This window comes from Bombus vancouverensis, chromosome 10 (genome assembly GCF_051014615.1).
Source record: "Bombus vancouverensis nearcticus chromosome 10, iyBomVanc1_principal, whole genome shotgun sequence".
Classification (NCBI taxonomy): Eukaryota; Metazoa; Arthropoda; class Insecta; order Hymenoptera; family Apidae; genus Bombus; species Bombus vancouverensis.
In genome coordinates, this window is record NC_134920.1 from 9,890,928 (window position 1) to 9,917,347 (window position 26,420).

The window sequence follows — 26,420 nt, forward strand, 5'->3', positions numbered from 1 at the left end:
ATAGATCTTACATATAGTATTTACAATATTTTTTTTATATTTTTTATTAAATATATTGTACATTACATTTTTTATAAAAGTGAATTTTAATGAATTAAGTAAAGTCAAAAAGTTAAAATATTTTTGATTGTCATTACTAACATCTTAATACTTCTAGCTATTTTTCAATGTTTTCCAGTTCTTCCAAGAACATTTTACACTTTCCCTTAAGTATCTTAGTTGCTTCTACAAATAATACAGATGGTGGTAATGTTCCCACTGATTCAATGGTAACTATAGGAAGAAAGATATACATAATTAATATATCAACATGTGCATAATCTTTAAATGACAAATTTTTTAAATAAAGTATTTAAACTTACAAATAATATGATTTCGTACTCTACTTAACCGTACATATCCTTTGAGGTCTTCATGTTGAAACACATTTCTAGAACAGCTATCATAGCGAGGATTTTTAACCTTTGCTTCGCGTGATTCTGGATCACCTGGTTTAGTTTCAATTACTTCTATAACACCAATACTAAAGCAACTTTTCAAACGATCCGCCATTTCTCCTCTGACAGGTTTTACTAGTTGTATATCTGGTAATAGTCTATATGATGCAGTAGCTAAATAAAAAATAATTTCGAAAGTATTACAAGTAAAACTTATTGAAATAAATTCAGTTATATTAATATTATAAAATTTAATGACTTAAATGCTAATATTCAACCTACCTACAGGAGAAAATTTAGCATGGTCTTTCCCAATTCCTTTCACTGCATGCATAAAAACATGAATTTCTTGACCAGGGCGCATTTTACATATTAAAATATCATCTTCTAGAACACCTAATTGCTCTGCTCCTCGAGGATAAAGTTCTGCTTGACGACCAATGGGAACCCATTTAATATCTTTACTATACACTAAAAACAAAATTATTTTTCTTCTTACATTTGTATAACTTTCTTTTAACTATATTAAATATTTATGTACCATTGCTATTTCTATACATATCATTTGTTCTTCGAGAATCTTTAGGTGCTTGGGGATTCCAAGTACATGATACTTTAAGTTCATATCTTAGAGTATCTTGATCACTAACTTCATCTTCATCTTTAATAGTGGATGAAGGATACTCAAACAATCTTGGATCAGCTTGAAGTGGTACTAAACCTAATCTTTAATATGAACATACATATATATAAATTTATTGTTTTTGAATGAAAAAATAATATACATTTTAAATATAAATAACTACCTGTGAGCTAAAACTTCATCTTGAATTAAACTTGTGTTATTTACAATGTAAACCTTTTCTATAGCCATGGTTGGTACTTCACTTAAAAGGACTCTACGAAATGCGTTAGCAAATCCAACAGGATAACCTATTAAATCAAACTCTAACTCTCGTTCATCTTCAGACTCTCTTATCACTTGTATTTTGAATTCCTAAAAATATAAATCAGTATAATATGTAATAATTTTATAAATATTAGAAATAATATATTTTTTATTCAGAATAAAAAATACTTTTTTAAAATTATGCAAGTTCCAATCTTGTTGTGGTTGATAATTAGTATATTCAGAAGCCTAAAAAATAAAATTATTATTAATAATTGCTAATTTGAATTATCACAAATATATATATACATATGTATATTGTAGAGCCTCACATTAGGTATACCATGTTCTTCAAGAATAACACGAGATTTTCGACTTCCTTCCATTATTTAATATTTGTTATGACATTGAGGTTACATTTACAGATAGCAGGAAAACGTGGAATAACTCTGGTGTTCCTCAAATTATAAAATATAAAACTGGTGTTCCTTAATACATTATGTTTCGCTTAAATTTAGAAAATATTTTTAGTATAATTTATGAATTAATAAAACGAATCACACAACTACTTCAGAAATATTAATATAAATAATATTTTACTTAGTTATCAGTACAAAAATTGATGGTATAATGGATTTTCAACGAAATTTTTCTTTTTTTTTATTTTAATCGTAAGTACTTTATATTTAAATTAAAAGTTTATAGATATTATAGGTAATTCTTTTTTGATCACAGCCTATAAAATACAAAAAAAATTTCATATACTTAAATTATTAAAGTAAATTTTTTATAGAATATACAAAGAAATGACTTAACAATAAATAGCAATAATGATAATAAATTGCATACTATTACATACATAAATATCTAATAATTCTAATATGTATTATTAGCATAGATATAATTTATTTATAGATAAGACATAATTTATTGCGTTAATAAATACAAAAATGAATAAAATCATCTAATTTATTTGGCAGTTTTAATTGTAACAAATAAAGTATTTCTGCGAACAGTTTTTAACCGTTTATTTTCATGTTGGGTTATAAACATTGTATTTTTAAATGATCATTTTTAGCAATTTCGAGAGGTCCTGAATTGAAATTTGCTTTTCAGAAAACGACACATTCAAATGTCAATTGACAATACGTTTGTGACCTACTTCCCAACACTATGATGTTTTCCCTTTTTAATGCACATTATATATTTCTTTAATCCAAAGCAGCAGCACCAGAAATGATTTCAATTAATTCTCTAGTAATTACAGCTTGCCGAGTACGATTGAATGTCAGAGTTAATTTATCTATCATCTCCCCTGCATTTTTGCTAGCATTATCCATAGCAGTCATACGACTTGACTGTTCACTACAGGCACCTTCTTTCATAGAATAAAATAATAGAGAAGCTAGAGAAAATTCCAAATAGCTCTGAATTACACTTTCATCCAGAGAGTCATAAACTGACAATTTTGGTGCATTAACTACTGCATTTTTGTCAAAAAGGGGTAACTGATCAACAGCATATGATACCACAGACTTGAATCGATTGTACACAATGCGGCCAGAACCAAAACTGTACCTGTAGACATCAATATATTGATTCACATATGTTAACATGAAACAATTTTATACATTTGAAAATAATATATAATTATTAGCATACCCGCTATTCATAATTTCAATTGCTACTTTGGCAGCATCATTAAATGTGGGTGGTTTACGACCAACTTCAGATGCAACAAACAATATATTGTTAGCAAACAAACGTGATAAAATCGCTCGAGATTTTTCACCAACACATATAATCTTCGTATTTTCACGTTCTTTGGGATCAGCTAAAAGGACATCCCTAATGTTACGAGAAACTCCAGTGTGTACAGCACCACACAATCCTCGATCACTTGTTATTGCTACTACAAGCTTTTTCTCGTCATCTGGTGGTGCTTGAATTTCAGCTTGTTCATAAAATGCTTTTGTACCAATCCCAAGAGGTCTAGCTTGTTTTAAGTCTCTTTCAGCTCTATTATATTTAGCAGCTGACACCATCTTCATTGACTGAGTAATTTTTTGAATATTCTTTACAGATTTCAATCTTATAGAAATTGCTTTAAGAGTTGCCATACCACGTTTTTGTTGCTGCTGCTGCTGTTGAGCAGCAAGCCGCACAATTGTTGTCATATGATTAGAAAACATTTTGAAGTTGAATGTCCCTGTGAAGTTAAATAAAACATAAACATACATATATATATATATATATATATATATATATATACACATTTTTATTGTAATCTCATAATATGTACATCAACGTATTTATTAACTTAGGGTTTACAAACAAATCTTACAATATCAAATAGTCAAAATAATTAAACTTAATATCTGTTTTTCTCCAAATGAAAGAATTATTTATTAGAATTAGGAAAATTACTTTCTTACATTACCTTCATATAATATACTTTAATGTAGATCTCAAATTTTATTTTCAGATTACTTAATACTTTATTGGTAAAATATAACAGAAGTAAAATAAATTATAATACTTAAAACAAATATTGCAATTTTTAATGTAGGCTACTAATCATACATATACAAAATTTTTTAATATATTAGTAAAATTAATACTAATTTATAATTTCAACTTAGACTAATTAAATATAATCAAAACTAGTGATATACTACATAGAAATTGAAAAACATAACATTTTAAAGGAACACAAAGAACATTACTGCAAAACTCTTGTGTGAAAATACATTAAACTTACCAACACCGTTATTTAAGTTTTGGAAAATAAAACAATAAATTACATAAGACATACATTAATAAGATCATAAACTTAATAAACAAGATAGTAAAATACATTCGTAGTTTATATTCTTAATACATATTAATATTGCAATGTTAACATTATATTTATTACCAATATTAATTCATTTATTGTAATTTGTCATACTGAAAGATAATAATTACTATATTGTTCCATAGAAAACATTCATCTGTCTGACTGATTTAAAGATAGACTTCATAATGAAAATGAAATTTAACATAGATAAAAGTTTAAAAAAAAGGGAGAATGTAGAAAGCGAATAATATATGACACAATATAATGATATCACAGTAATAGCAATAATATATCAATAAATGTGAATTATTTTATACTTAACTAAAATATTATCTGATTTATATAATCACAATGGATACCATTTGTGTTCAGAATTAATTTATTTCAATGCATATATTTGTTGCTTTTTATTTATTTTTTTTATAAATCAATTTATTAAAATAACTACTTTAATTTTTATCTATTATAATAATTGAAACTCACCGCACGACTTAGAATAATGCGATAAGAAATGAGAAAACTGTGTCAAACGGAATGGGAATTATCATAGAGCATGAAGTCCCTCACGAATCACGAACAAGTGTAATATCCATATATGCATGTAACTTCTATTACGGACGATCAATAGGCCCCCTGTGTGTAAAGATGTCTTACGATCTAGGGTATTTATGGATTCAGTGGTTATTTCAGGATTTCATTTGCATAGGTTAGCACCAATGGTATCCTAACTTCTCTGCTCATTAGACTGCCAAAATTTAAAGTAACTGCTAGGACATAAAATCGACTATTTACAATTTTAACTAACTTAATCGACTAATTGTACGAGATATAGATATATGATATGTGAAAATTCCCTTTTTTCAGGACCCTCTTACTAGATCTAGGTATCTTCCTTTCCAGGATCCAGTAATCAATTATACATTTGATCGATAATTCTCGCCATTATTCATAACAACGTAATGTACACGTATAAATATAAATGCATTATGCATGGATTTAGTTAACATTAACATAATGTACATGACTAATTATGTTACTGTTAGTTTTTATGTAAGTTTTTGTATTGGGTAGTTCAGGTATTTGTTGTAGCAAACAATACAAAAAAGGTTAATAATTTATTTGAAATTTTATTTTACTCTTATTACATAATGAATTGTGTATTTAATATAGAAATTGTGACATTTATCTCTTTTTTAATATCAATTCATTATTAAAATTGCTTATAAGAAAACAAAATGAAATGTTTCAAAATATGTGATTTAAGATACGTAAAATACACATGATATAATGTACATGAACACATGTATATATACATATTTACATATTAGCAATATTTTCACAGTTTTAATTTTTATTAACAGTATATGAGTTTGTTCCAAAAGTTTCTTTTGTTTTATAAGGAAATAATTGATGCACAACATTTTTTGTTTTATATTATTTTATTGAATTTTATAATAATAGAACAAAATAATATAAAACAAAAAATGTTGTGCATTTATTATTTTCTTATAAAATGAAAGAAACTTTTGGGACTGCCTAATATATTATTATATTACCAATAGTGTTCACAGATATGCCAGATTTCAATGAATTTTATTATTAAATTAGTCAGCTTTTTTATTTCCCCGTGTTTTCCAAGCTACTATAAGATTCCAGGAAAAGAACAAAGAAAAAGAATGAACTTGAGATGCTAAAAGAATAAATGCATACCATAATAATCCATATGGTAGATCCTAGAAATTAATTTTTATAGATTTAACAAATATTTTATATGAAAATTTCCAATAATAGATAATATATGACTTATTAATACCTGCCAGAAGTGAATTTCATTTGTTTTACCAACAGTTAAATATTTCCAAACATCCTTGAAATAATATACAACTCCATAAAGTAATGGACCATATCCTAATAGGATGATACCTATCATGTACTGTTTTAATGTTTTAATTCTGTTTCTTTTAATAGCAGACAATGCAAGAAAACTTAACATCAAACTTGTGCACCAAATATATTCCCACCATAAAGGCTATAAGAAAAGGGAGATATTATAATTTAATAGTTTAATGTTTTATATTAAAGATCATATACCTGAGGTACTTGTAATTCTTCAATCTCCAAAATAAATATATCCAAATGGTCTAAAATATCGGCTGATAGCTTGGCAAGCATAACGAAGAAAAGAAGATAATGAAAAAATATGCAATATTTCAGTCTTGATTTATTTGTTGCGCTAAAAGGAATGCACGTTTAATTCTAATAATAAATAAATAACAGTTGAGGAATGATTTATTTTTAATTATTATTTTATTAAATTTTAGAAATATTATACGTGTAGAATATCAAAATATTTTTAATGAAAGAAAGAGAAAAGTAGCTGATATACATATCGTTTTTGTTATGTCTTAATTACCTGATTTGATAATGACCAGCAATCTTTTGTCTATGATTAAAATCACTTCCATCTGTACCCAGAGCCTGGGACAGTGTTACTTTTGAAGCCATATTTCGAAATTATGGTGACTAAGATATAAGAAATCAGTTTCTGTTTTAACAACAGAAATTTACGTATAAACAATTTTCGAGCTGCAATTCAAGATAAACCATTCGGCACTTCATTACCAACTATTTTACTATTTTTAAACTTTTTCGAAGCTCTGTTAGTGGCCTCATGGGTCACGGATCTCAGCAAATGTGTCGCTTTTATTAAGTCGCGTTTTCATTTTATGAAACTGAACATCATTTTTACTGATTTTCTTTTTTATATTTTTTTCACAAATAGATATTTTTAATTATTATAATTTATTATTTGTATCATTTTGTAAGTCGATAAATCAAAATCTTGTAACTATTTAGTAGATATAGATAAATAATGTAAAATGAAGATTATCATCATGAACATTAGTTTCGCATTATATTATATGATATAATTAGAATTTATTACATTTAAAAAAAATTTTTTGAAATAAATAATACAGTTTTGTTTCTAGATAATACACAAAATTATATTACGTACCACGCAATTACTTTCTATTATGTTTTATATTAGCGAAGGAAATTATATGTTTTATATATTATATGAAGATAGGCAAGACATTTTTTTTAGAGTTTCATTTTTAATTTTATTTATACATAATGAAGTGAATTCATTGTCATAGATAGTAGACAAAAAAATGATAAAATGCGTACATATAACATACAAGTTCTATTTCAATTAATCTATATAATATATATGTATGTATAACAGTTTGAAACATGACTGTAATTTAAAAGGTTTGAGATTTCAATTTTGAACACGTGTATTACGAAACATAACCTTAAATATGGAACATTGAATTTAACATTCAAAATATTATAAAATATTATGAATGATATAAAGTGATATGATAATAACAATGTTACAAAACGTATGAAGAAAAAGTGTTATTTATACAAATTGATAATAATTATGATGTAAAATTAATAATGTTATGATATAAAATAGAGGAATATTACTATAATATTATTTAATGAATAAATCCAATTTGTTTTTATTAAAATGAGTTTTAATGAAGTAAAAGAATTCATTGAAGAAGGAGATGTAGTCATTTTATACTTAGGACATAATAATATGCATTCTTTAGAAATAAAGGCAAAAATTCCCAATAAAAATGGTGAAATGGTTGACAATGTTTTTCAAACAAAATATGGAGCACTTAGAGTATTTTCTCTTGTGGGACACAAATATGGAACCATGAAAAGACTTTCGAAAGGATGGGCATATGTTTTACAACCAACATCAGAACTTTGGACATTGACAGTACCTCATAGGACACAAATTATATATAGCCCCGACATAAGTTTGATCATACACTTGTTGGATTTAGTACCAGGAAACATAGTTATTGAAACAGGTTCAACAACTATTAACTATTTCCTAAATACTTGTTTGATTTGATTCTAAAAGTACTAACTTATCAATATATTTTATATTGGAATTTTACTTATTAATGCATTTTGAAGTTACATTTAGTTCATATAATTATCACATTCTTAGTTTTACTATCTTATTGTTTTAGGTACTGGAAGCGGATCTCTTTCCCATGCTCTTATTCGTGCAATTCGCCCTCACGGTCATCTTTATACATTTGATTTTCACGAGCAGCGTGTAAATATTGCTCAAGCAGAGTTTGAAAGACATGGTCTTAGTAAATTTGTAACTTCAAATCATAAAGATGTTTGTATGGAAGGTTTTGGAAAAGAATTAGAAACAAAAGCAGATGCAATTTTTTTAGACCTGCCACATCCATGGTTAGCAATAGATCATGCAGTGGTTACTTTAAAGAAATCAGGTACAAATTGTTTTAGCAAAAAATTTTATTTTAGTTTTTCAGTTACTACGAACTTACATAAACAAATTAATTAACACAGTAATAATTAACACAGTAGGACAAGGAAATGATTTTTTGATTATTTTATGTTTAGGTGGAAAACTATGTTCTTTTTCTCCTTGTATTGAGCAGGTTCAACGTACTTGTGCAAAATTAGTATCAAAAGGATTCATTGAGTTGAATACCTACGAATGTTTACAAAGAGAAGTACATGTACAATATAGAAACCTTCCTATACTGAATTTAGAATACCTGCAATATGAGGTATATATAATAGATGCAATATATAGAATTAATATATGTGTCGTAAAATGAAAGATTCTTTTTATTAAGTATTATTTTTCGTTAAATTCTTATAAAAAGATATGTGTATAAATATCATAACTCAAATGGCACGAGCTTAGTTTATGTTTTACACTTAGGATGATATTAAATATCAGTTTTGAAAATATTAATATGACCTTTTTGGTAACTATGTTTTAGGATATACACGAAGATATGGCACAACAAAGTGAATATGAAAAAGAAGAGAGAAAGTTGCTTACTGCAATGCATGCTCGTTCTTTACCTGGTCATACAGGATTCATTACAATTGCTACATTACCTCCATTTTGTGTACGAAAGATAGAAATGGATTTAAAATAAAAAAATTGAGAATATTTGTAATTGTACTAAAATATCATAAAATTGCTATTTACTATATGTATAGTATTGAAACTTAATTTTCGTAGAACAACTTTAATACTGCTCAAAATAGCATCTGTGATAATAAAGTAAAGCATAAAATAACAAGTGATAATCAGATCTCAAGTTTTTCTTTATATGCACGATAATCTTATTAAAATTATTGAATATTTTATGTTTCTACTTTGCTGGGGTTCCATGATAAATAATCCACTCGGGTGGCTGCCTGATATTCCTTTACCAAATATTCAACGACTTCTCTAGAATTATCCAATTCGTCCAAATTATCTTCGAACATTTTTTCCTTACGAAATTGTTCTAAAAATGCTTCTCGCTTTCGTAATTTATCATACTGTTGTAAGGCACGGTCAAATAACTGAAATACATATGTATTACAGATTTAACAAGGCTTTTAATTGTTTGTAAACATAATTATCAAGTAATTTTGAAAGCACTAAATTTAATAATTAAAATAATTTAGTATCGTTTAATATAAAGATATTTTTGCAACTTACTGATGATATGTTAGTATGATTGGCTAACATTAAGCCAGATACTCTATGTGTACTTTGAATATATGGTGATTTTCTTGAAAGAGCTACTTGTATACTAGCAGGACCCCAAGGTATAAATTGCGCAAGTTTTCTTTCTCTGATTCTTTGTAAAGATTTATGAACTTGGGTTGGATCTACTTCACCCTAAAACATTGTATTTATAAGATTTTATTTTTATTTTTACCCTTAATATTTCTAATAAAACGTACTTGAATGATGTTTAAGATAGATATATAACAGTGAGATGCATTTCTATCTAATGCTGTAGAAACCATCATATTTTTCGGCTGAAGCAAACGTCTCATTACATCTAATACAGAAGTTTTTCTTACAGATGCTCCCTGTGAATTATATTTTATTAAATATGTATATTTTTAAAAAAATTTTAAATTTGGAATAAGAAACAAAGTTGCTCTATATATTTCATTAAATGAATACTTACTTCTTGATCTGTAGTAAGAGGAGTATAACCAGTCATGAGGAAATGTAATCGTGGTGTTGGAATTAATGGAGCAATTAAACCAACTAAGTCATTGTTCATATAAGAAGGATACCTAGTATTACATGTGAATTAGATAAATAAATCTTTATAATCTTTTACATTAATTTTTTAAGCAAAATACATATAAATGGTATATTACCGAAGTGTGGTGGTGCTAACAGACATTATTGTAGAAACAAGTTTATTAATTTGTGTAAAACTAGGATTTTGGATATGAAGTCTATCTGATGCTATTCTATTAAGTGCTGTGTTGTCGAGAACAACAACACAATCAGCACATTGTGTTAACCTTTTTAAAGTTAATAAGGAATTGTATGGCTGTACAACTACATCGCTGAAAAGAATTTTCTTTTTAATTTATTTATATTAAAAACGTACTATTGTTTTAATTATTATAATATAGTTTTATTGCATAATATATACCTTATCTCATCTTGGTTTGGGAAAACGCTATATGTTTCAAGTAATTTTTTTGGAAACCTATCTGCGAGGGATTCAAGCATGAATGAACCCATACCTGAACCAGTACCACCTGCGATAGAATGACACAAAACAAATCCCTGTAAATTAACATAATGATTACAATATTAATGATATAAATTCAAATAACATAACTACACATACCTCTAAACTATCACTTCCATCTGCTTCTCTGTCTAAAATATCAAATATTTCTTCTTGAAGTTTCTCTCCTTGATGATAACCAGATGCCCAATTATTACCAGCACCACCTCCATGTTTTGATAAATAAATATTCTCTGGATTATATAACTTGTGGAAAATAATATTTATAATAACAATGTATTTTAATAAAGAATATATTCATATAAATTCATGAAGTTAAACATACTTATAATATTTATACAAAATATAGTAATGAATACCTTTGAGTAGGGAGAATTCATAATTGTATGAATTACTCTGGGTTCCAAATCTAATAATACTGCTCTTGGTATATAATGTTCATCATCTGATTGATAAAAAAATACATCTTTTCTGTCTGTACCTTCTGTTGCATAATCTTTTAAAATACCTTCTGGACTAATACCATGTTCAGCGCATAATTTTTTCCAAAACTCAAATCCAACTAAAAATTGAAATTCTTTTATTATTTATTTTTTTGCTAATGTAGTATCGTAATACATCTTATGAATATATCTTCAAAACAGAAATTTAGTTTCCTATTTTCGTGGTACATAAATTTTACAATCTTTATATTTCTAGTAGAAAACTAAAGATAAACAAAGATTATTTTAATAAAATATTAATGAAATAATAAATTATACGTAATTAAAAGTAAGTTATTTGGTTACATTTGCAAATTAATAAGAAGAAAAACAGAGAACAACATTTTAACAAAGATGTAAATTGCATGGTTACTTACTTTGATTACCGCATTGGCCAAGTTGTAAAGTTATCATTTCGCAAGGCATCTTGAATTTCTTATTTAATTCTTATTGAGAATTCAATTCTTTATTATAATTACTTCACTTTGATTTTACGCGCGATGAACCTTCAATTTGATTGATACTTCACATATTACAATTATAACTATTCTTTGCGAATATTACAATAATATATATATATATATGATTATGTTATTCGTACAGTTACGAAATATTTTTGATTACTGATAATAGAATTATGCACACAGAATAATATTATTCGAATCTGAATGTTATTGCTGTTGTATTCAGTTATAGATGGTGCTGCGTTAAATGTCAATATTTTTCGCCGTTTGAAACTTCAATCAGTTTAAAAATGCAAGGAAAATTTTCATCATGAATGAATTTATATTATAATGAAACAATACAGACAGAAAAACATTTTTTAATTATTTTGGATAGTTTTACATTTTAAAGAAATAATGGTTTTTATATTTAAAGAGGTTGGACGCAATAAATAGATCTTACATTACACTAATCAAAATTGTATTATTATTTTTATTTAAGTTATTAAGATAATTGTAAATTTTATAATGTGTTATATAACAAAACAATTACATGAAAGTTAATGTTACTTTGAAAATTACATTTACATTGGACGATGAAGAAACTATACATATAGTCATTTAAAGCAGTGAATATATGCGCATATTTTTTGTATTCAATCTAATCCTTATGTCATGTTTGTAATAACGAGTGTGCTTCCAAACTATTTGATTAAGATCGTTTTATCAGACGAATGTTAAACTTATCCTGATTCTACATATTTTTATGTAAAACACGGTATAATAAAGTGTGACATTGTCATTATGTCATCATTATTTAATAAAATTATTTAACCTATAATACTTGATATGTCATCATTTCAATAATTTAAAGTTGAACATAAAGAACAAAGGTAATTTCAAAGTATGATATAAAAATTATTGTTTTTTCATTATTGCTTAATATTTTAAAAGTAATTCTTTTATTTATTTTTTAAGTATCTTGCATAATTTAGGGAAACATTAATAAAATTTAAATATTTTAGTTATGCATTGATCTGTACATATTTTGAACCATAAAAAATAACATAAATTATGTGAAAATGTCGTTTTAAATTCTTAATAATAAAGATTTCCTTTTGAATGATGGTGTTGTCATTTAACAGATGTCTGCGAGTAAGTGTCGGAATTGTGGATCTACAAATATTGAAACAGATCCAGCCCGAGGAGATGCTGTCTGTACAGATTGTGGTTTTGTGTTGGAAGACCAACTTATTGTTAGTGAAACAGCTTTTAAAGAGACACCATCTGGGAATATGATGGTACTTGGTCAATTTGTTGCTAATGACAGCACTGGTGGAGCTACAGGATTTGGAGCAAGTACGTTATTTTATAATAAATATGACATTAAATATTCTTTATTTTCTTATTACTAGTTTCCATCATTTGTCTAGTTTAATCATTTTTATGTTCATAGCATATCACGTCAATGGAAAAGAATCCAGAGGAATAACATTGCAAAATGCAAGAAAAGGAATAACTCATTTATGTATGCAATTACAGTATGTAAATTTTTTCTATAATACAATCAGTAAATTATTAATTTCATTTATTATATTTTATAAAATATTTAATATGTATTTTATTTTGTTACTAGATTAAATCAGCATTGTATTGATACATCTATGAATTTTTATAAAATGGCATTGAATCGTCAGTTAACTCGTGGGAGGAAGCAAGCACATAATCATGCAGCTTGTGTTTATATTACTTGTCGTACAGAAGGCACTGCACGTATCCTTTACATTTTCATAAAATAAAAAACAATATTTTTCTTATAATTATCATTCTTGAATTTATTTTTGCTACTTTATATCTATTTCATAAATACAAAGTATTTGGTTTAGTGTGAAATCTTATTGAAATATAAGTTTTTTTTATGATATAAGTCGGAAGCTATCCCAAACTGAAAAGCAAGAATTATAATAAATAATAATATAAGTTTCGTTTGTTATGTATGACAAGTTTTCAGAAGTAAAGTATGTACTTAACCAATTATTTAGATATGCTTATTGACATCAGTGATGTGCTGCAAATTTGTGTTCATGAATTGGGACGTACATATCTGAGGTTTACGCAAGCTCTTTGCATCAATATACCTTCAGTAGGTAAGCATTTTACAAATTTGCATGTTATAAATTTTTACTTCTAATTTATGCCTGTATTCAATTTATTTGCTCTGATTTAAGAACAAATTAACTAATTTTTAAGTATCATTAAATGTTACATGATACATACATAATCTTTAACTTTTAATAAAATAAAATAGTTCGATTTGCAATTAATTAGATTGACATGTTTTATTCTTCAGATATAAATTTTCTTATTTCGTAAGGTACTTTTATCAGAAACAACAGTTATTGTTACATTTATTACCGCTTGAAAAAGATTATAAACAGTGATTTCTTACATACATTATCGTTGTATTAAATGTTAAATTTGAAAAAATACAAAATTAAATACTTGATTAACTATAGTAAAAATTTGTTCATATTTGAAATATCTCTAAGTATTAAATATAACATTTGTGTCTTCACATACACTCAGTTTTTTAATAGTAAAATATAATAGTGAAATATTAATTCAAAATTTAGCCCTATTGTATACGAGATGTACAAAAAAATTGAGGACACTGCTAAAGCTGAGGATAGAAACCTTAGAAACATGTAGTATTCATCATAACAAGCAAAAAGCTTTTAATAATCATGGGTCAAAAACCGTTAATTTCAGAGATGTTTAATTACGAAATGTTTAGTATATAATAAACCAGCTGCTTTGTTGCCAAGAGATATTAACTTCACTTCCGTAAAATCCAAAACCAAGAGATAAGGAAAATGCCGAGATTTTTCAACGTATATGTATTTCTGTAAGAAAATATGCTGAAGTGTATGCTAAACTGAACAGGGGTCATATTGAGCATATGTTGTAAGGGTAATATCTTACTGACAAAAAACTTTGTAACTCTGAAATTAATAGTTTTTGAACCTATGTTTATTAAAAATTTTTGCTGAGTACTACATGCTCCTAAAGTTGTATTCAACTTTTTTGTTCACTCCGTATATTACTAAATAATCAAGAAATCTGAAGTACTTTAATACATAAAAGTATAATATAAGATGACTATTCTTTAAATTTATTGCTTGTGTAGACATTTTCAATTACACTTTTCATATTTTATATTGTAATGTTAAATAAATTTTTGATTTTAAATAATATCAAATATCTAAAATGGAGAATACAAAACTAAATCTCTTATTTATTAGTAATAAATTAATCTAACTTAAATCCAAACTAAAATTGTTCACTGAATATTTTAATATTGTTTTAGAAGTTAATGATATAATTAATATCTTTTTTAATGCCAATCTTAAGACAGAGATGCTCTCAAAATTTACTTGTTCCTTTTTTTGGCACCAGCCAGTCATACTAGTAGTAGGAAGGCATTATTTTGTACATTTTATTATTATTGGTATTGCAATCCATTGTACTTTTTTAAATAGTATTTACTATTTTGCAATGTAGACTTTGGCGCCAGATTCTATAGCATTACTGGATACAATATAATGTTTATTATAAAAAAAAAAATAAGAGAGTTATATATAATTAGTATATACTTTATCTTGAAACTATACTAGAATATTTTTCTACTTTTTACATAGATTATAGTAAATTATAAAATTATATAAACATGATTAAAATATCGTAGAATGTACATATAAAGTATTGTTGTGATTTTTATATTGTGTACAAAAACGCTATTTGCTTTAAGAATCTACATTTAAACATTCCTTCTAATAATTTAGCAATCACCTTTTGCAGTACATAATTTCATACATTAAAGAATCAATAAATCTAAGAAAGTAAAATGTATCTCCTCTCTTATGAATATGATACAAAAAACAAAATAATAATGTTACTGTAATATCGTAGAATAGATTTGAATTAGAGATCGGTTGAAATTAGAAAGCACCGTGTACGTCGTCTTTCGTGGTTTGTTTACATCCAAGAGCGCCTAGTAACAGCGACGCGAGAAAGGATAAGCAGTGTCAAAACAGAGGTACGGTTTCATATTTCAAGGAGTGGCAATCGAGAGGCCAAAGTATGTGAGCCGAAAAGTGTGTGTGTGTGAGAGGACGAGAGCAAGAGCGAGCACGACCGGGCAGGATTGTATTGGCGAAGATCAGAGCTAATTGAGTCGTTGAAGAGTAGAGTCGTTAGAGGTTTCGAGTTGTCGAAGAGTAGAGTCGTTAGAGGTTTCGAGTCGTCGAAGAGTAGAGTCGTGAGAATTGATAGAGTTGTTAGAGAGAGAGAGAGAGTGTGTGTGTTAGATTCGTTGTGACGAGAGTAATCAAATAACTGTAAAGTTATTTGATATAGATACGAGTATTGCATTTAGTTCCGTTAAATAAATATCGTTCTCTGTCCAATTTATATCTGTATATTCAATTTAATATTAATAAATTGTAAGTAATCGAAAAAAAAAAAAATTTCTATCTTTATTTTTCGATATTACATTACAATAAAAAACAAATATTATTTTGTATAGGCAGTTTCACTTATAATACTATTCTAAAATTGCTTATGACGCTTTCCAATAAGTATAGTATATTCTAAAATACATGATATATGAATGCAACATTAAATCAATATTACTTATGTTAGCAAAAACAGTATATTCTCCTCCATAAAACGATAATGTACATTGTTCATTTAAGATTCTAAAGCATTTCAATTAAAAAAAATTATAGTTTATATATTAGTATTTTTTAATTGAGAATTAATTAGTCGAGATAACAATATAGTTTCCAAAATTAATTGATTTTTGCTTATTTCTTTATATTATTATTTAACAATAATTTTTAAGATAGTAAATCCTTTTAAATAGCACTTATTAACTTTCTCAATTGTTTTCTATCAATTTAAAGATCGTTTTTACATCTTCTTCTTCTTCTTCAAATCTAACAAGTATTTTATATACTTCACTTGTTGCATATTTACAAATAATGTTTCAAGTATTTAAGTTATATAAGAAATGTAATATTTTTTCGGAAGAAACAAAGCATAAATATGAATACATCAAAAGTTGTAGTAGACACACTCCTCTGCGAAAATGTAAATTTAAAATTTAATTTTAATTTAAACATAGTAAATTATTTATTTCCTTAGTTTAATACTGTCTTATTATTTGATATAAAAGCAAATATTAGTTTTCATATATATATTTGACTTTTATTTTACGAAAATAAATTTTTATGCAATTGTTCATATTTATATTCAATGTATCATAAAACAGAAAGTTTGTTTTCAAGTCTTTGAATTAAAACAAAGACATTTCTTTTTATATTTGATTAATAGTGATAATAATAGAGATAAAATTATAATTTCTTCTGCAAACTATTCATTATGATTTTATACTAAATTCAAAATATTTAATATTTTTTAGAGTGCATCTATTACACAATATTCGTCATCGATTTAAAAATAGTACTCAAAACAATTATACAAAATCTTGAACAATGTCAAGGTACATATTTTTAGAGACCGGCAGTTAAACCATTATTTCTGTGGTAAATTTCCATCAGTCATCTACTGGTGGTCCATAAAAAATTAATTCGGGTATTTGCCCTCCTTGTACACCAGTACCATTCGTACTTTCCGAACTGCATTGAAATTGAAAATTTACATTACCAACTGTTATCTCTGACATTCCTTCTTGACCAAAGTAACTTAGCTCGCCTCCGTCTAATATTACACTAGCTGTATAGAAGCATTCTGGCTCGATTTGGATGGGATTCTCAAAATATACATGAAACGTACTGCTCGACCCATCCGAAAAGAATTTTGTACTATTTTCAGATAAAACACATCCCAATCTTTTAAGTTCGATTCTAACATTATAATCTGCAGCACCAGATGAACTTCCATAAAGTCCGAAACCTACAACAAATATTCTTTTATCAACGCTAAATTGAATTGAGTCACATCTGCCTCTGTAACGCCACTGATTTGATCTATATGCACATGACTGAAACCTATGACACACCTGCAAATAAAGCATAAGAAATTTTAGTTCTATTACTCTATATGTAACTTATGCAAGCTTACTAACTTATGAATAGTTGTTTTACATTAAACCTAAATAAATGATTTTGTTTTATAGTACTTACTTGAGTTTTTAAACCTTGTCGAGGTTTGGTAGGGAAACAAAGTTGAGGTTTATTACTGGCAGTGAAATGCAAAAAAACATCAATTGTTTCTTGTTGTGTTAAGATTCCAGTCTGAGCAGCACTATTGGCAAATTCTTCTAAATTCATAGCAGGAAGTCTAATTAAATATAAAGCAGATCCTAGAATGAAAAAAGTACTAGTGATACTAGTTTTTGATTTAAAATTTTAATTTAAATATTTACCTAATAGTCGTCTTCGATTGGCTGATGAAGGTTCAAGTTCTTGCCGAATACATTCTGCAGTAGCCCATCTTAATGCAGCATCCCATATATGTATCTCTTTACAGTTTAATGTTTCTCGAGAAAGCACTGATTCAAGAGTGTGAATATCAATATCCACAAAACCATCTGATCTTAGCGCCATTTCTGCCTGTATTACATTCAATTTTATATATATAAATTTAGTAAAAATATATATTATCTTCTGACGAAAATTTAATTATTAAAAAAAAGGATATATTTCTTAGGAATATATTTTCATTGATTTTATATATATTGTATGAATTACTTAGAAGCCAAAGTGATCAACTCTATTTCCTGAAAAATACTTAATTTTAATATTAGAATATATTAGAGTTTAATTTTCTAAAAATTAGATGATTACCCATGATGTTATTAATCAGTTTGGCCTCTGCATGATGCATATGTACATATATTAATCTTATATTCAAAACATCCAAAAAGAATATTTGTGTTCTTTCTAAATTTAAAAGTATTTTTTAAATTCTAAGAATTCTTTAAAAAATATTAAGAATATTATCAAATACAATTAGTATGTGTAAAATATAAGAAAATAAAAATATAAATATAAAACTAATTTCAATGATTTAGTTAAAACTTAATCCTTTGTTAACATTGATATTCGCTATATTTACTAAAAAAAATGTTTATTATATGATACAGGATACAATTTAAAAGTAGAAATAAATTTTTAAAAATCTGTTCTAAATGTATATATTAAACATGATATTTTTATGAGGAAACTAATTTTATAATTTTTTGAAAAACATTTAATTTTATGATGGTATAATTTATTACAATTAAATATTTTATGAATATTAGTGTAATAGTCATATATGTACATACAAAATTAATTAAATAAGTATGATATAGTATATAATATTACAAAAAAATGTTGTTGAAGTATTTTATTTTCATACTTTATAAAATTGCTTATTATGTATTTAATCTTTCGTAATATTATCTTTAATAATTAATGAATGGAATTTTTATAATGAAGTTTAGACGAATTTTGATTAAAAACGTATTTTAAAAATTAAAAAAATATATTTTTATAGCTTTTTGTCAATCAGTCTTTCAAATATTCACTCAATTTAATTAAAAAAGGGATAAGCAATTCTATATATCTTGAACTTTTTAATATACAGAATAAATGTTATAAATTCTTTAAGTAATTATTGGACTAATATTACATGTTATTTTGGAAAAATCATTATAATCATTTCTGTTGTGTTCATATTCTTCTATAAAGTTATCTTCATAAGTTACATTTTGTGTTACTTCAATTTCTAACTTATTATCTGTAAAATAAGGTTCACTTCGAGTTCGAAATAATGAAAACGATAATTTTTTGTTGTTAAGTTTAGAACAACAATTGTTCTCAGATAAACTGAAGCAATGAGATACTACTGATAGTCCATTTTTTATATTTCCATAATTATTAGTTTTTGTAGTTTTCTGAATAAATTGCTGTTCAGAATCATGTAGTTTGTTATTCAAACAGTTTGAAGAGTTTGATTTACTCTTTAACATTACATTTAAATTATCATTAAAAGTAAGAGACTTCAACATTCTTTTATTTAAACTTACTTGAGCATCTATAACTTCCCAGCAACGTTGCATAAGATCTGGTTCTTCAAACAAACGAGATTGACTTAAAAGTAAACATGCATTCTTTGCTGTTAAACTTGTTTCTAAATAATTAACACATGCTCTTGCTAAATGAGGGACTATATATTTTTTAGCAACATAGAGTGTTGCTAACACTGTGTCAGCTTCTAATTGTACTTCATCACAGTACATATACCTGAGAAAAGATAATAAAATAAGTAGTGAATAATTTAAGATGTCTTCATCAAGTTTAAAACATTTACCTTAATAGAGCAAGAAAAGCAGCAGGCTCTACATCTGGTACTTCTATATCTCTTTTATTCTCTGCTAGACCACCATAAAACATGGCATAAAATACAGAACTACCAGTGGCCAATACATACTTATGTGCTGGTATAGTTTGTATGTGACCTACATTGAGCAATCAAATATATTATTATTTAATATATTTAATACATTAAATTATTTTTACTGCTTATCCAATTACTAAATGACTTTATGATTAATTACCTGGGTTGCCAACACTAAATATAATATCAGCCATTAAATGATTGTTAAACATGGCAGCATTTCGTTCTCGAACTGTAGGTTTTGTTGCCTGCCAATTAGGATCTTGTGTACAGTCTTCAGGTGATGACAAATTCAATTGAGTTAAAGGAGATGATAAGGAAGACAAAGGTGAAGCAGGTGCACTAAGTGGTTGGTTTATCGTTCCTTCACGTTGTAATACAATGGAAGAAGATAATGGGCTTACAGTAGGTGGTGAATCTGATACAGGAATCAGTGATTCCGCTAAAACATATACAATATCAATATATTAGGTTTAAGTTAGGTGAAATTCATTTCTATTTGGTATTTGTTTTTGTTTTTTTTTGTTATCAAACAACATATTTAGGCAAAATTATTATCTTATTATGTTAAAACAATCTAGCATACAGAACATTATATAAAAAAATTTAATGGATTTAACGGAATAAAATATGTTTAAATATTACTCTTTTATTTATTATTTTTAGTATCATTACATAAAGATTAAACTTAAAAATGAATGAGTAAATATTATATAAAAATTAATTATAACAAACATTAAGCATATGTCAAAGTAACAATAGTAAAGTTACAAAAAGTAACACTATTCTATATTAATTTTCATTAATTCATTAATAGTACAATTAATAGATAATACCTTTATATAAATATATTAATTATATTAAGCTAGAATATATCGAAAGCTGATATTACCGATTGTATAACTTCATCAACAAAAAATATTTTTCATTACTAATAGAGGTTATGCAAGACAATAACTGTAATAAGGTTTAAGATCTCTAAATTAGATTATTCTTCCTAAAATTAATCAAAGTTTGTTTTCGTACATCCATTATTTTTATTTACCATCGCTTTAAGATGTTGTATAATCTATCACCTTTTAGCGACGGTTCAATTAAAACGAATGCAAAGCAAAATCATCAAAATTTTACCGTTAGTGTACATTATTCCACAGTTTTGAGAACAATTTTAAATAGAATCTTTTACTTCTATCATAACATAGTAAATATTTGCTACCACTGTAGCTTTAAAGACCACCTCTCATATTCAAACATTACGAACACAAATATACACTTATGTATATGTAATGTACACTATACACTTAAGGAAAATTCATCTATAGGTATAAAGACTTCGAATGATATTAAGTTCGGTTTGTTCCGGTTTTATTCGTATAATTTCGCAGAAATTTTGTGGTGCACGTGATACGTATGTCAAATAAATTCATATGAATGTATGTATACATACATATTATAGAGTTAATATACTTTTTGCATGATTTCAAATTTTTATTAAATTGGTTGTATCTTTAGCTATTACAAAAAAATTTATTTATTATATAAAATGGTCAGAAGACTTTATAACAATATAATAATAGAAATTATTTAAAACAGAAAAGTCACATTTAGTTCGAAATTTTTAAAATATATATTTGGTTTAAAATAAAACATAGGTTAATAAGTATTATAACGCTATTATCGATTTATGAATTTTTCTAATTTTAATTTTTATGTTTTAATATCATATGAATAATACGAAAAATATGATCAAAATTAAACGTTAAAAATATGTACAATATTATTCTATTTGATTCAACATTCTCTGATTCATCGAACATTTATCGTAATAGATATATTTTATGAAAAATCATAAGATTTAAATGAAATTACGTAAAATAGTTTAACACTATAATATTGTATATTTGAAGTCTGTACAGTTTCATGTTATATACTACTTTGTAAAATATATTTACTATTTCATCTATCATTCATAATTCCTAATTGACCGAAATTATTTTTACAGAATGCATTTCCAAATAAAATATTTCAAAGCTCAAGCTAAATTAATTAAAATGTTGTTAAAATATCATTGTGTGTTTCAAAGTGAAAATAAACATTATGGAAATGATACAACATTACTCGGATATAGCTAAACAAAATAAAAACAATTTCATTTATTCTTATTTCTATAATTCACTTTAATAAATGCATGGACAGTATATATTTAAAGTGCATATTATGTTTATTTATATCTGTAATAATCTCTCACCGTTTAACCATGGATTAGTCTGTTTGACTGTGACGTTGTCCTGGAACCGTTTCATTGGCTTCGTTGATATTTTCGAGTAAAGATTTGACATCGCCATTTTCACTTTTTAAACTTGATTGCCAGTTTTCTCTTCAATTGCAACACGGAACGATTTTGGATTTCATTTACATGGGCGCCATGTCAGACGGGCGCTGGTTAGATAGTTCCGTACGTCGGTCGATAGGAAACTTAGGGCACGCGCGTCCATATATCTGGTGTTTCTCAAAAACGCAATCTTTAATCTGCGCAGTATGTGTATACAGGGTGTTCGCTCTAACGTGTGATTTTTCATCTGTTTTGCGATTATGTACTGTCTTGCTAACTGGCCATCACCATCCTCACCATTTCTTGAAAGTATCTTTATGGAGCGTAACTCGGGTGTTACGTACATATATTTCTCTCATTTTGCTTACCGGAGTTTTGACATTCAATTGTCTTGTATAAAACATCTGGAATTGAGTACCAAGTATTATTATCTTGCTCTATATTTTTATCTATTTCATATTCAAGCATAATTATTGATGGTGTAAACTCCTCCCTTGTTAATTGGTCAGATTCAGTATCGAGTCGTGACCAGTTACCAAGATAGTATTGTAATAAAAAATGTTAACTATAATCTATTTATAATATGAGTGAACAAGATATAAGGATGATGAACATTAAAATAAATCCCTTTTTTAGTGTAATATGATCAACAAGATCAATATGATCGAGACTAAAGAGAAAAAAAATACATTTTATTTTAATACGTTGTCCATTCAGCATAATATATTGTTCATTTAACAGAAATAAAGTTTATTTAATAATCTTTTTATTATATTGCTGCGAACAATTTGAAAATTGTGCGAAACATTAAAGTGAACACCATCTATATTTCGCAAGTAATGTCCACTTACAAACAATAGCGTACAATACAAACGTAATCTAATGGAATAAATATTAAATAGAAACTTCAGGAATTATATAATTACTATATATTTTATTCTTTTTGTTATTTTACCTTCTACGTTTAAGTAAGAATAACATAAAAGTGTATTATATATTATAAAAAGGAAATTCTTGGCAATTATTTTAATATAATATACTATATTAATAAACTAATAAAATGAATTTGTTAATATTTGATGAATTTTTAAATTTAACACATTGTTGACATTATTTTTCTTTATAGATCCATGTTTATATATTATGAGATTTGCAAATAAGCTGGAGTTTGGTGAAAAAACTCACGAAGTATCAATGACGGCTTTACGAGTAGTTCAAAGAATGAAAAGGGATAGTATTCACAGCGGACGTAGACCATCAGGATTATGTGGCGCTGGTATTAGAAAAGTTTCATTTATTCGTAATCTAAATTTTATTTAATTTTAATATAAATACTTAAGTTTTAATTAATACATTTTAAAATTTTACATATGATGCTTACATTAACGTTTGTTACAAATTCACCTAAACACTTAAAAAGTCAAAATTATATTATTAAATATAATTAAAAAAAGAGATCATTAAAATTAAATCGATATTAAACAAATATACGATATTTCTTTTACATTAGCTTTGCTGATGGCTGCTCGATTACATGAGTTTAATAGATCACCGGCGGATATTATTAAAATTGTAAAAGTGCATGAATCGACATTACGCAAGAGGTAAAAAGTATTCAAATAAGTCTTTTTCTAAATAAACGTAAAAATTGATAACAAATTTTTATACATTAACATCTATAGGCTTATAGAATTTGGTGATACACCTTCAAGCGCATTGACTCTTGAAGAATTCATGACGGTCGACTTGGAAGAAGAACAGGATCCTCCAGCTTTTAAAGCAGCACGAAAAAAAGACAGAGAACGATTACAAAGGGTATAGAATATTTTCATTTTATAATATATCGTATATCCACATAATTAATTATGCATAATTTGTTGTTTTTTCTTAGTTAAACATAGATACAGAAATAAATGAATTGCAAGCAGAAATTGACAAACAATTAGAAGAACACAGATTAGGAAAAATGAAAAAGCGCAAAGATGGTAATTGTAATAATAATTAAAAAATAGATGAATTATTTTATTGTTTTTATTATAGAAAAAAAAACCATAAAATATTAATTTCCAGCTGCTTCTATAGAAAGAGCAGATACTGATAGATTTATAAGGGAAAGTAATTTAGATGTAATTAAACATTACGTTGGAAACGATGTAGATGACCCTGACAGTGATTTTCAAGATTCCGAAATGAATAACATAAACGATCGATTAATTACTGGATTAGGCAAGGATTTAAACAGTTTCTTAAATTCTATTATAATGTTATATTATAAAATTTATAATACGCCTAATTGTTTAAAGGACCTAATATTGCTTCTATGGGATTGATATCAATAAATGATCGAGAAAATGAAACAAAAGAGTCAGTAAACACAAATTTTGAAAATGTAAGTAAAATTAATTTTAATCAAAACAATTGTTATTCATTAATGTTTTCTATTTAAGGATACTGGAGAGATTGATGTTGCTGATTTAGATGACGAAGAGTTAGATAGTTATATTATGTCAGAAAAAGAAGCACAATTCAAACACAATTTATGGAATAAAGTGAATGCTGAATATTTAAATCAACAAAAAGAAAAAGAAGAAAGACGGCAGAAAGAAAAAGAAGAAGGTAAACCTGAGAAGAAACGACGGCGGACTACTAAACGTAATAAAAATCAAGTACCTGCAAATACTGCAGGTAATGTTATAATATTTACTACAAATTCTATAATATTAATTTTTTATCAATTGTTATAGTTTATTATGTTCATTTTATAATTTTATTAGGCGAAGCAATTGAAAAAATGTTACAAGAGAAGAAAATATCATCGAAAATTAATTATGAAGTACTGAAAAGTTTAAACGTTAGTTTAAATAATTCAACCAAAGAACAACAAAAGGTCGAAGAACCAGTTCAATCACCAAAGAAAGAAATGAACACTTCGTCAAGTTCTAATAAAATGTTAGTATATAATATTTTTTGTTATTTTTTTATTCTGTACAAGAAACGTATCTCTACAATAAATATCAATGTTTATATTTATAGATCTAATATTTCTAACTCATCAAGAATCAAAGATAAGCCAATCACACCAGTAGTAAAGAAACCTCGTGTAGATAAACCTCAAATACAAAAAACAAAAAAAGAAGTGCAAATGCCAGTTGAAATAGAAACTAATACAACTGAATCTATACTTCCAAAAATGGATACCTCTTGTGATATGGGTAAGTTATTAATTTCCACTCATGTAAAATTTCTTTTGCTTGATTAAATTAATTATACTTCTCTTTACAAAATAGATGAGACCGATGATTATGTTGATGAGGATGTTGAAGCTGATCCCACAGAAATGACTGTTGGAGAAATGCTTGGACATCATGGGTCAGAAGATGAGAATGACTTTGGATATGGATATGATGAAGAAGATTATTAATTATATTTAGTGAACTAATATTAAGATCCTAAGGATGCGTTTAACATTTATAAAATGACTATTTATTTATTAGAATACCATTTACTAGGATTTAGCAAAAAGACTGCAGTATATAATGTAAAATAAAGCATTTACTATTCTTAATTTATAATTCTGTGAATTTTTTATTTAATTGCAAAAGCATCATAATAATAAAATGATATAGCGGTTAGGGTCCAACCTCTTGAAGGCGTCATTCAAACGCATGCGATATAGAAAAATTAACTGCGTCGCGCTATATTTATGAAACAAAATTTATCTCTATAATACCTTTTTCTATGTTACTTAATACTTTGGAGTTAATCGTAAATTAAACTTTGCAGTCTACTTCTTAGTATACTTATACTTAATATTTTCCTTACACGCATATTGGAGATACATAGTATCAGAGTAATAATAAACAAGATAGGTTAAAATCTCTCCTTGCGAGTAGGGAA

The 26,420-nt window shown here is 26.3% G+C and overlaps 7 protein-coding genes and 1 long non-coding RNA gene across 12 annotated transcripts; 2 read left to right on the top strand and 6 right to left on the bottom strand.

Moving 5' to 3' along the window:
- Nucleotides 1–7: 7 nt before the first annotated feature.
- Nucleotides 8–1,813, bottom strand: Polr1C (RNA polymerase I and III subunit C). The gene is made up of 7 exons (XM_033334654.2): nt 1,659–1,813; nt 1,516–1,575; nt 1,244–1,434; nt 979–1,163; nt 720–908; nt 363–611; nt 8–273 (listed from the first exon to the last, which is right to left on the bottom strand). The coding sequence occupies exons 1-7, from the start codon at nt 1,710–1,712 to the stop codon at nt 158–160; spliced, it is 1,044 nt and encodes a 347-aa protein (XP_033190545.1). The 5' UTR covers nt 1,713–1,813; the 3' UTR covers nt 8–157.
- Nucleotides 1,814–2,279: 466 nt separating this feature from the next.
- Nucleotides 2,280–4,808, bottom strand: ATPsyngamma (ATP synthase, gamma subunit). 2 transcript variants are annotated; one of them, XM_033334660.2, is made up of 3 exons: nt 4,649–4,808; nt 2,989–3,535; nt 2,280–2,904 (listed from the first exon to the last, which is right to left on the bottom strand). In XM_033334660.2, exons 2-3 carry the CDS (start codon nt 3,516–3,518, stop codon nt 2,538–2,540), a joined length of 897 nt encoding a protein of 298 aa, XP_033190551.1. In that variant the 5' UTR covers nt 3,519–3,535; nt 4,649–4,808; the 3' UTR covers nt 2,280–2,537. The 2 variants fall into 2 exon arrangements, with proteins under 2 accessions (XP_033190551.1, XP_076478253.1); XM_076622138.1 differs by lacking the exon at nt 4,649–4,808 and adding an exon at nt 4,488–4,512.
- Nucleotides 4,809–5,272: 464 nt separating this feature from the next.
- On the bottom strand, nt 5,273–6,920 carry jagn (jagunal). The gene is made up of 4 exons (XM_033334663.2): nt 6,579–6,920; nt 6,257–6,398; nt 5,979–6,194; nt 5,273–5,898 (listed from the first exon to the last, which is right to left on the bottom strand). The coding sequence occupies exons 1-4, from the start codon at nt 6,668–6,670 to the stop codon at nt 5,770–5,772; spliced, it is 579 nt and encodes a 192-aa protein (XP_033190554.1). The 5' UTR covers nt 6,671–6,920; the 3' UTR covers nt 5,273–5,769.
- A 367-nt stretch (nt 6,921–7,287) lies between these two features.
- On the top strand, nt 7,288–9,194 carry Trmt61 (tRNA methyltransferase 61). The gene is made up of 4 exons (XM_076622250.1): nt 7,288–8,058; nt 8,224–8,496; nt 8,630–8,799; nt 9,019–9,194. The coding sequence occupies exons 1-4, from the start codon at nt 7,704–7,706 to the stop codon at nt 9,178–9,180; spliced, it is 960 nt and encodes a 319-aa protein (XP_076478365.1). The 5' UTR covers nt 7,288–7,703; the 3' UTR covers nt 9,181–9,194.
- On the bottom strand, nt 8,504–11,970 carry LOC117157020 (tubulin gamma-2 chain). Its single transcript, XM_033334653.2, has 9 exons — nt 11,660–11,970; nt 11,160–11,362; nt 10,900–11,046; nt 10,699–10,835; nt 10,415–10,609; nt 10,216–10,327; nt 9,983–10,114; nt 9,735–9,917; nt 8,504–9,595 (listed from the first exon to the last, which is right to left on the bottom strand). Exons 1-9 carry the CDS (start codon nt 11,706–11,708, stop codon nt 9,392–9,394), a joined length of 1,362 nt encoding a protein of 453 aa, XP_033190544.1. The 5' UTR covers nt 11,709–11,970; the 3' UTR covers nt 8,504–9,391.
- Nucleotides 11,971–12,298: 328 nt separating this feature from the next.
- Brf (Brf RNA polymerase III subunit) lies at nt 12,299–26,095 on the top strand. 2 transcript variants are annotated; one of them, XM_033334647.2, is made up of 15 exons: nt 12,299–12,618; nt 12,871–13,084; nt 13,182–13,266; nt 13,362–13,498; nt 13,768–13,872; nt 23,650–23,799; nt 24,034–24,127; nt 24,206–24,338; nt 24,415–24,508; nt 24,594–24,749; nt 24,827–24,912; nt 24,971–25,208; nt 25,298–25,472; nt 25,557–25,735; nt 25,811–26,095. In XM_033334647.2, exons 2-15 carry the CDS (start codon nt 12,871–12,873, stop codon nt 25,942–25,944), a joined length of 1,980 nt encoding a protein of 659 aa, XP_033190538.1. In that variant the 5' UTR covers nt 12,299–12,618; the 3' UTR covers nt 25,945–26,095. The 2 variants fall into 2 exon arrangements, with proteins under 2 accessions (XP_033190538.1, XP_033190541.1); XM_033334650.2 differs by lacking the exon at nt 12,299–12,618 and having other exon boundaries at nt 12,970–13,084; nt 13,159–13,266.
- Nucleotides 16,418–22,849, bottom strand: lute (BTB/POZ domain containing protein 3 lute). 3 transcript variants are annotated; one of them, XM_033334651.2, is made up of 7 exons: nt 22,440–22,849; nt 20,352–20,633; nt 20,105–20,252; nt 19,821–20,037; nt 18,174–18,360; nt 17,932–18,110; nt 16,418–17,807 (listed from the first exon to the last, which is right to left on the bottom strand). In XM_033334651.2, the coding sequence occupies exons 1-7, from the start codon at nt 22,534–22,536 to the stop codon at nt 17,343–17,345; spliced, it is 1,575 nt and encodes a 524-aa protein (XP_033190542.1). In that variant the 5' UTR covers nt 22,537–22,849; the 3' UTR covers nt 16,418–17,342. The 3 variants fall into 3 exon arrangements, with proteins under 3 accessions (XP_033190542.1, XP_033190543.1, XP_076478364.1); XM_033334652.2 differs by lacking the exon at nt 22,440–22,849 and adding an exon at nt 21,237–21,328; XM_076622249.1 differs by having other exon boundaries at nt 17,368–17,701; nt 22,440–22,848.
- Nucleotides 23,812–26,393, bottom strand: LOC143303261 (uncharacterized). The gene is made up of 2 exons (XR_013059395.1): nt 26,254–26,393; nt 23,812–24,294 (listed from the first exon to the last, which is right to left on the bottom strand). It is a non-coding gene; the product is annotated as an uncharacterized LOC143303261 (long non-coding RNA).
- Between the last annotated feature and the right edge of the window lie 27 nt (nt 26,394–26,420).

Excerpts from the sequence above, each read along its gene's own strand:
- Polr1C (XM_033334654.2), bottom strand. The coding sequence starts at position 1,712 with ATGGAAGGAAGTCGAAAATCTCGTGTTATTCTTGAAGAACATGGTATA. Across the intron at positions 1,435-1,515 it reads ACTTGCATAATTTTAAAAAA|GAATTCAAAATACAAGTGAT; the intron begins GTATTTTTTATT and ends TTATATTTTTAG. Across the intron at positions 274-362 it reads AGTACGAAATCATATTATTT|TTACCATTGAATCAGTGGGA; the intron begins GTAAGTTTAAAT and ends TTCTTCCTATAG.
- ATPsyngamma (XM_033334660.2), bottom strand. The coding sequence starts at position 3,518 with ATGTTTTCTAATCATATGACAACAATTGTGCGGCTTGCTGCTCAACAG. Across the intron at positions 2,905-2,988 it reads ATTGAAATTATGAATAGCGG|GTACAGTTTTGGTTCTGGCC; the intron begins GTATGCTAATAA and ends TGATGTCTACAG.
- jagn (XM_033334663.2), bottom strand. The coding sequence starts at position 6,670 with ATGGCTTCAAAAGTAACACTGTCCCAGGCTCTGGGTACAGATGGAAGT. Across the intron at positions 6,399-6,578 it reads GCTGGTCATTATCAAATCAG|CGCAACAAATAAATCAAGAC; the intron begins GTAATTAAGACA and ends CATTCCTTTTAG. Across the intron at positions 5,899-5,978 it reads ATGAAATTCACTTCTGGCAG|GATCTACCATATGGATTATT; the intron begins GTATTAATAAGT and ends ATTAATTTCTAG.
- Trmt61 (XM_076622250.1), top strand. The coding sequence starts at position 7,704 with ATGAGTTTTAATGAAGTAAAAGAATTCATTGAAGAAGGAGATGTAGTC. Across the intron at positions 8,059-8,223 it reads AAACATAGTTATTGAAACAG|GTACTGGAAGCGGATCTCTT; the intron begins GTTCAACAACTA and ends TTATTGTTTTAG. Across the intron at positions 8,800-9,018 it reads TAGAATACCTGCAATATGAG|GATATACACGAAGATATGGC; the intron begins GTATATATAATA and ends ACTATGTTTTAG.
- LOC117157020 (XM_033334653.2), bottom strand. The coding sequence starts at position 11,708 with ATGCCTTGCGAAATGATAACTTTACAACTTGGCCAATGCGGTAATCAA. Across the intron at positions 10,610-10,698 it reads CCAAACCAAGATGAGATAAG|CGATGTAGTTGTACAGCCAT; the intron begins GTATATATTATG and ends AATTCTTTTCAG. Across the intron at positions 10,328-10,414 it reads GTTAGCACCACCACACTTCG|GTATCCTTCTTATATGAACA; the intron begins GTAATATACCAT and ends ATGTAATACTAG.
- Brf (XM_033334647.2), top strand. The coding sequence starts at position 12,871 with ATGTCTGCGAGTAAGTGTCGGAATTGTGGATCTACAAATATTGAAACA. Across the intron at positions 13,085-13,181 it reads AGCTACAGGATTTGGAGCAA|CATATCACGTCAATGGAAAA; the intron begins GTACGTTATTTT and ends TTATGTTCATAG. Across the intron at positions 13,873-23,649 it reads CATCAATATACCTTCAGTAG|ATCCATGTTTATATATTATG; the intron begins GTAAGCATTTTA and ends TTTTCTTTATAG.
- lute (XM_033334651.2), bottom strand. The coding sequence starts at position 22,536 with ATGGCGATGTCAAATCTTTACTCGAAAATATCAACGAAGCCAATGAAA. Across the intron at positions 20,634-22,439 it reads GACTAATCCATGGTTAAACG|CGGAATCACTGATTCCTGTA; the intron begins GTGAGAGATTAT and ends TATATGTTTTAG. Across the intron at positions 17,808-17,931 it reads GACAAGGTTTAAAAACTCAA|GTGTGTCATAGGTTTCAGTC; the intron begins GTAAGTACTATA and ends CTTTATTTGCAG.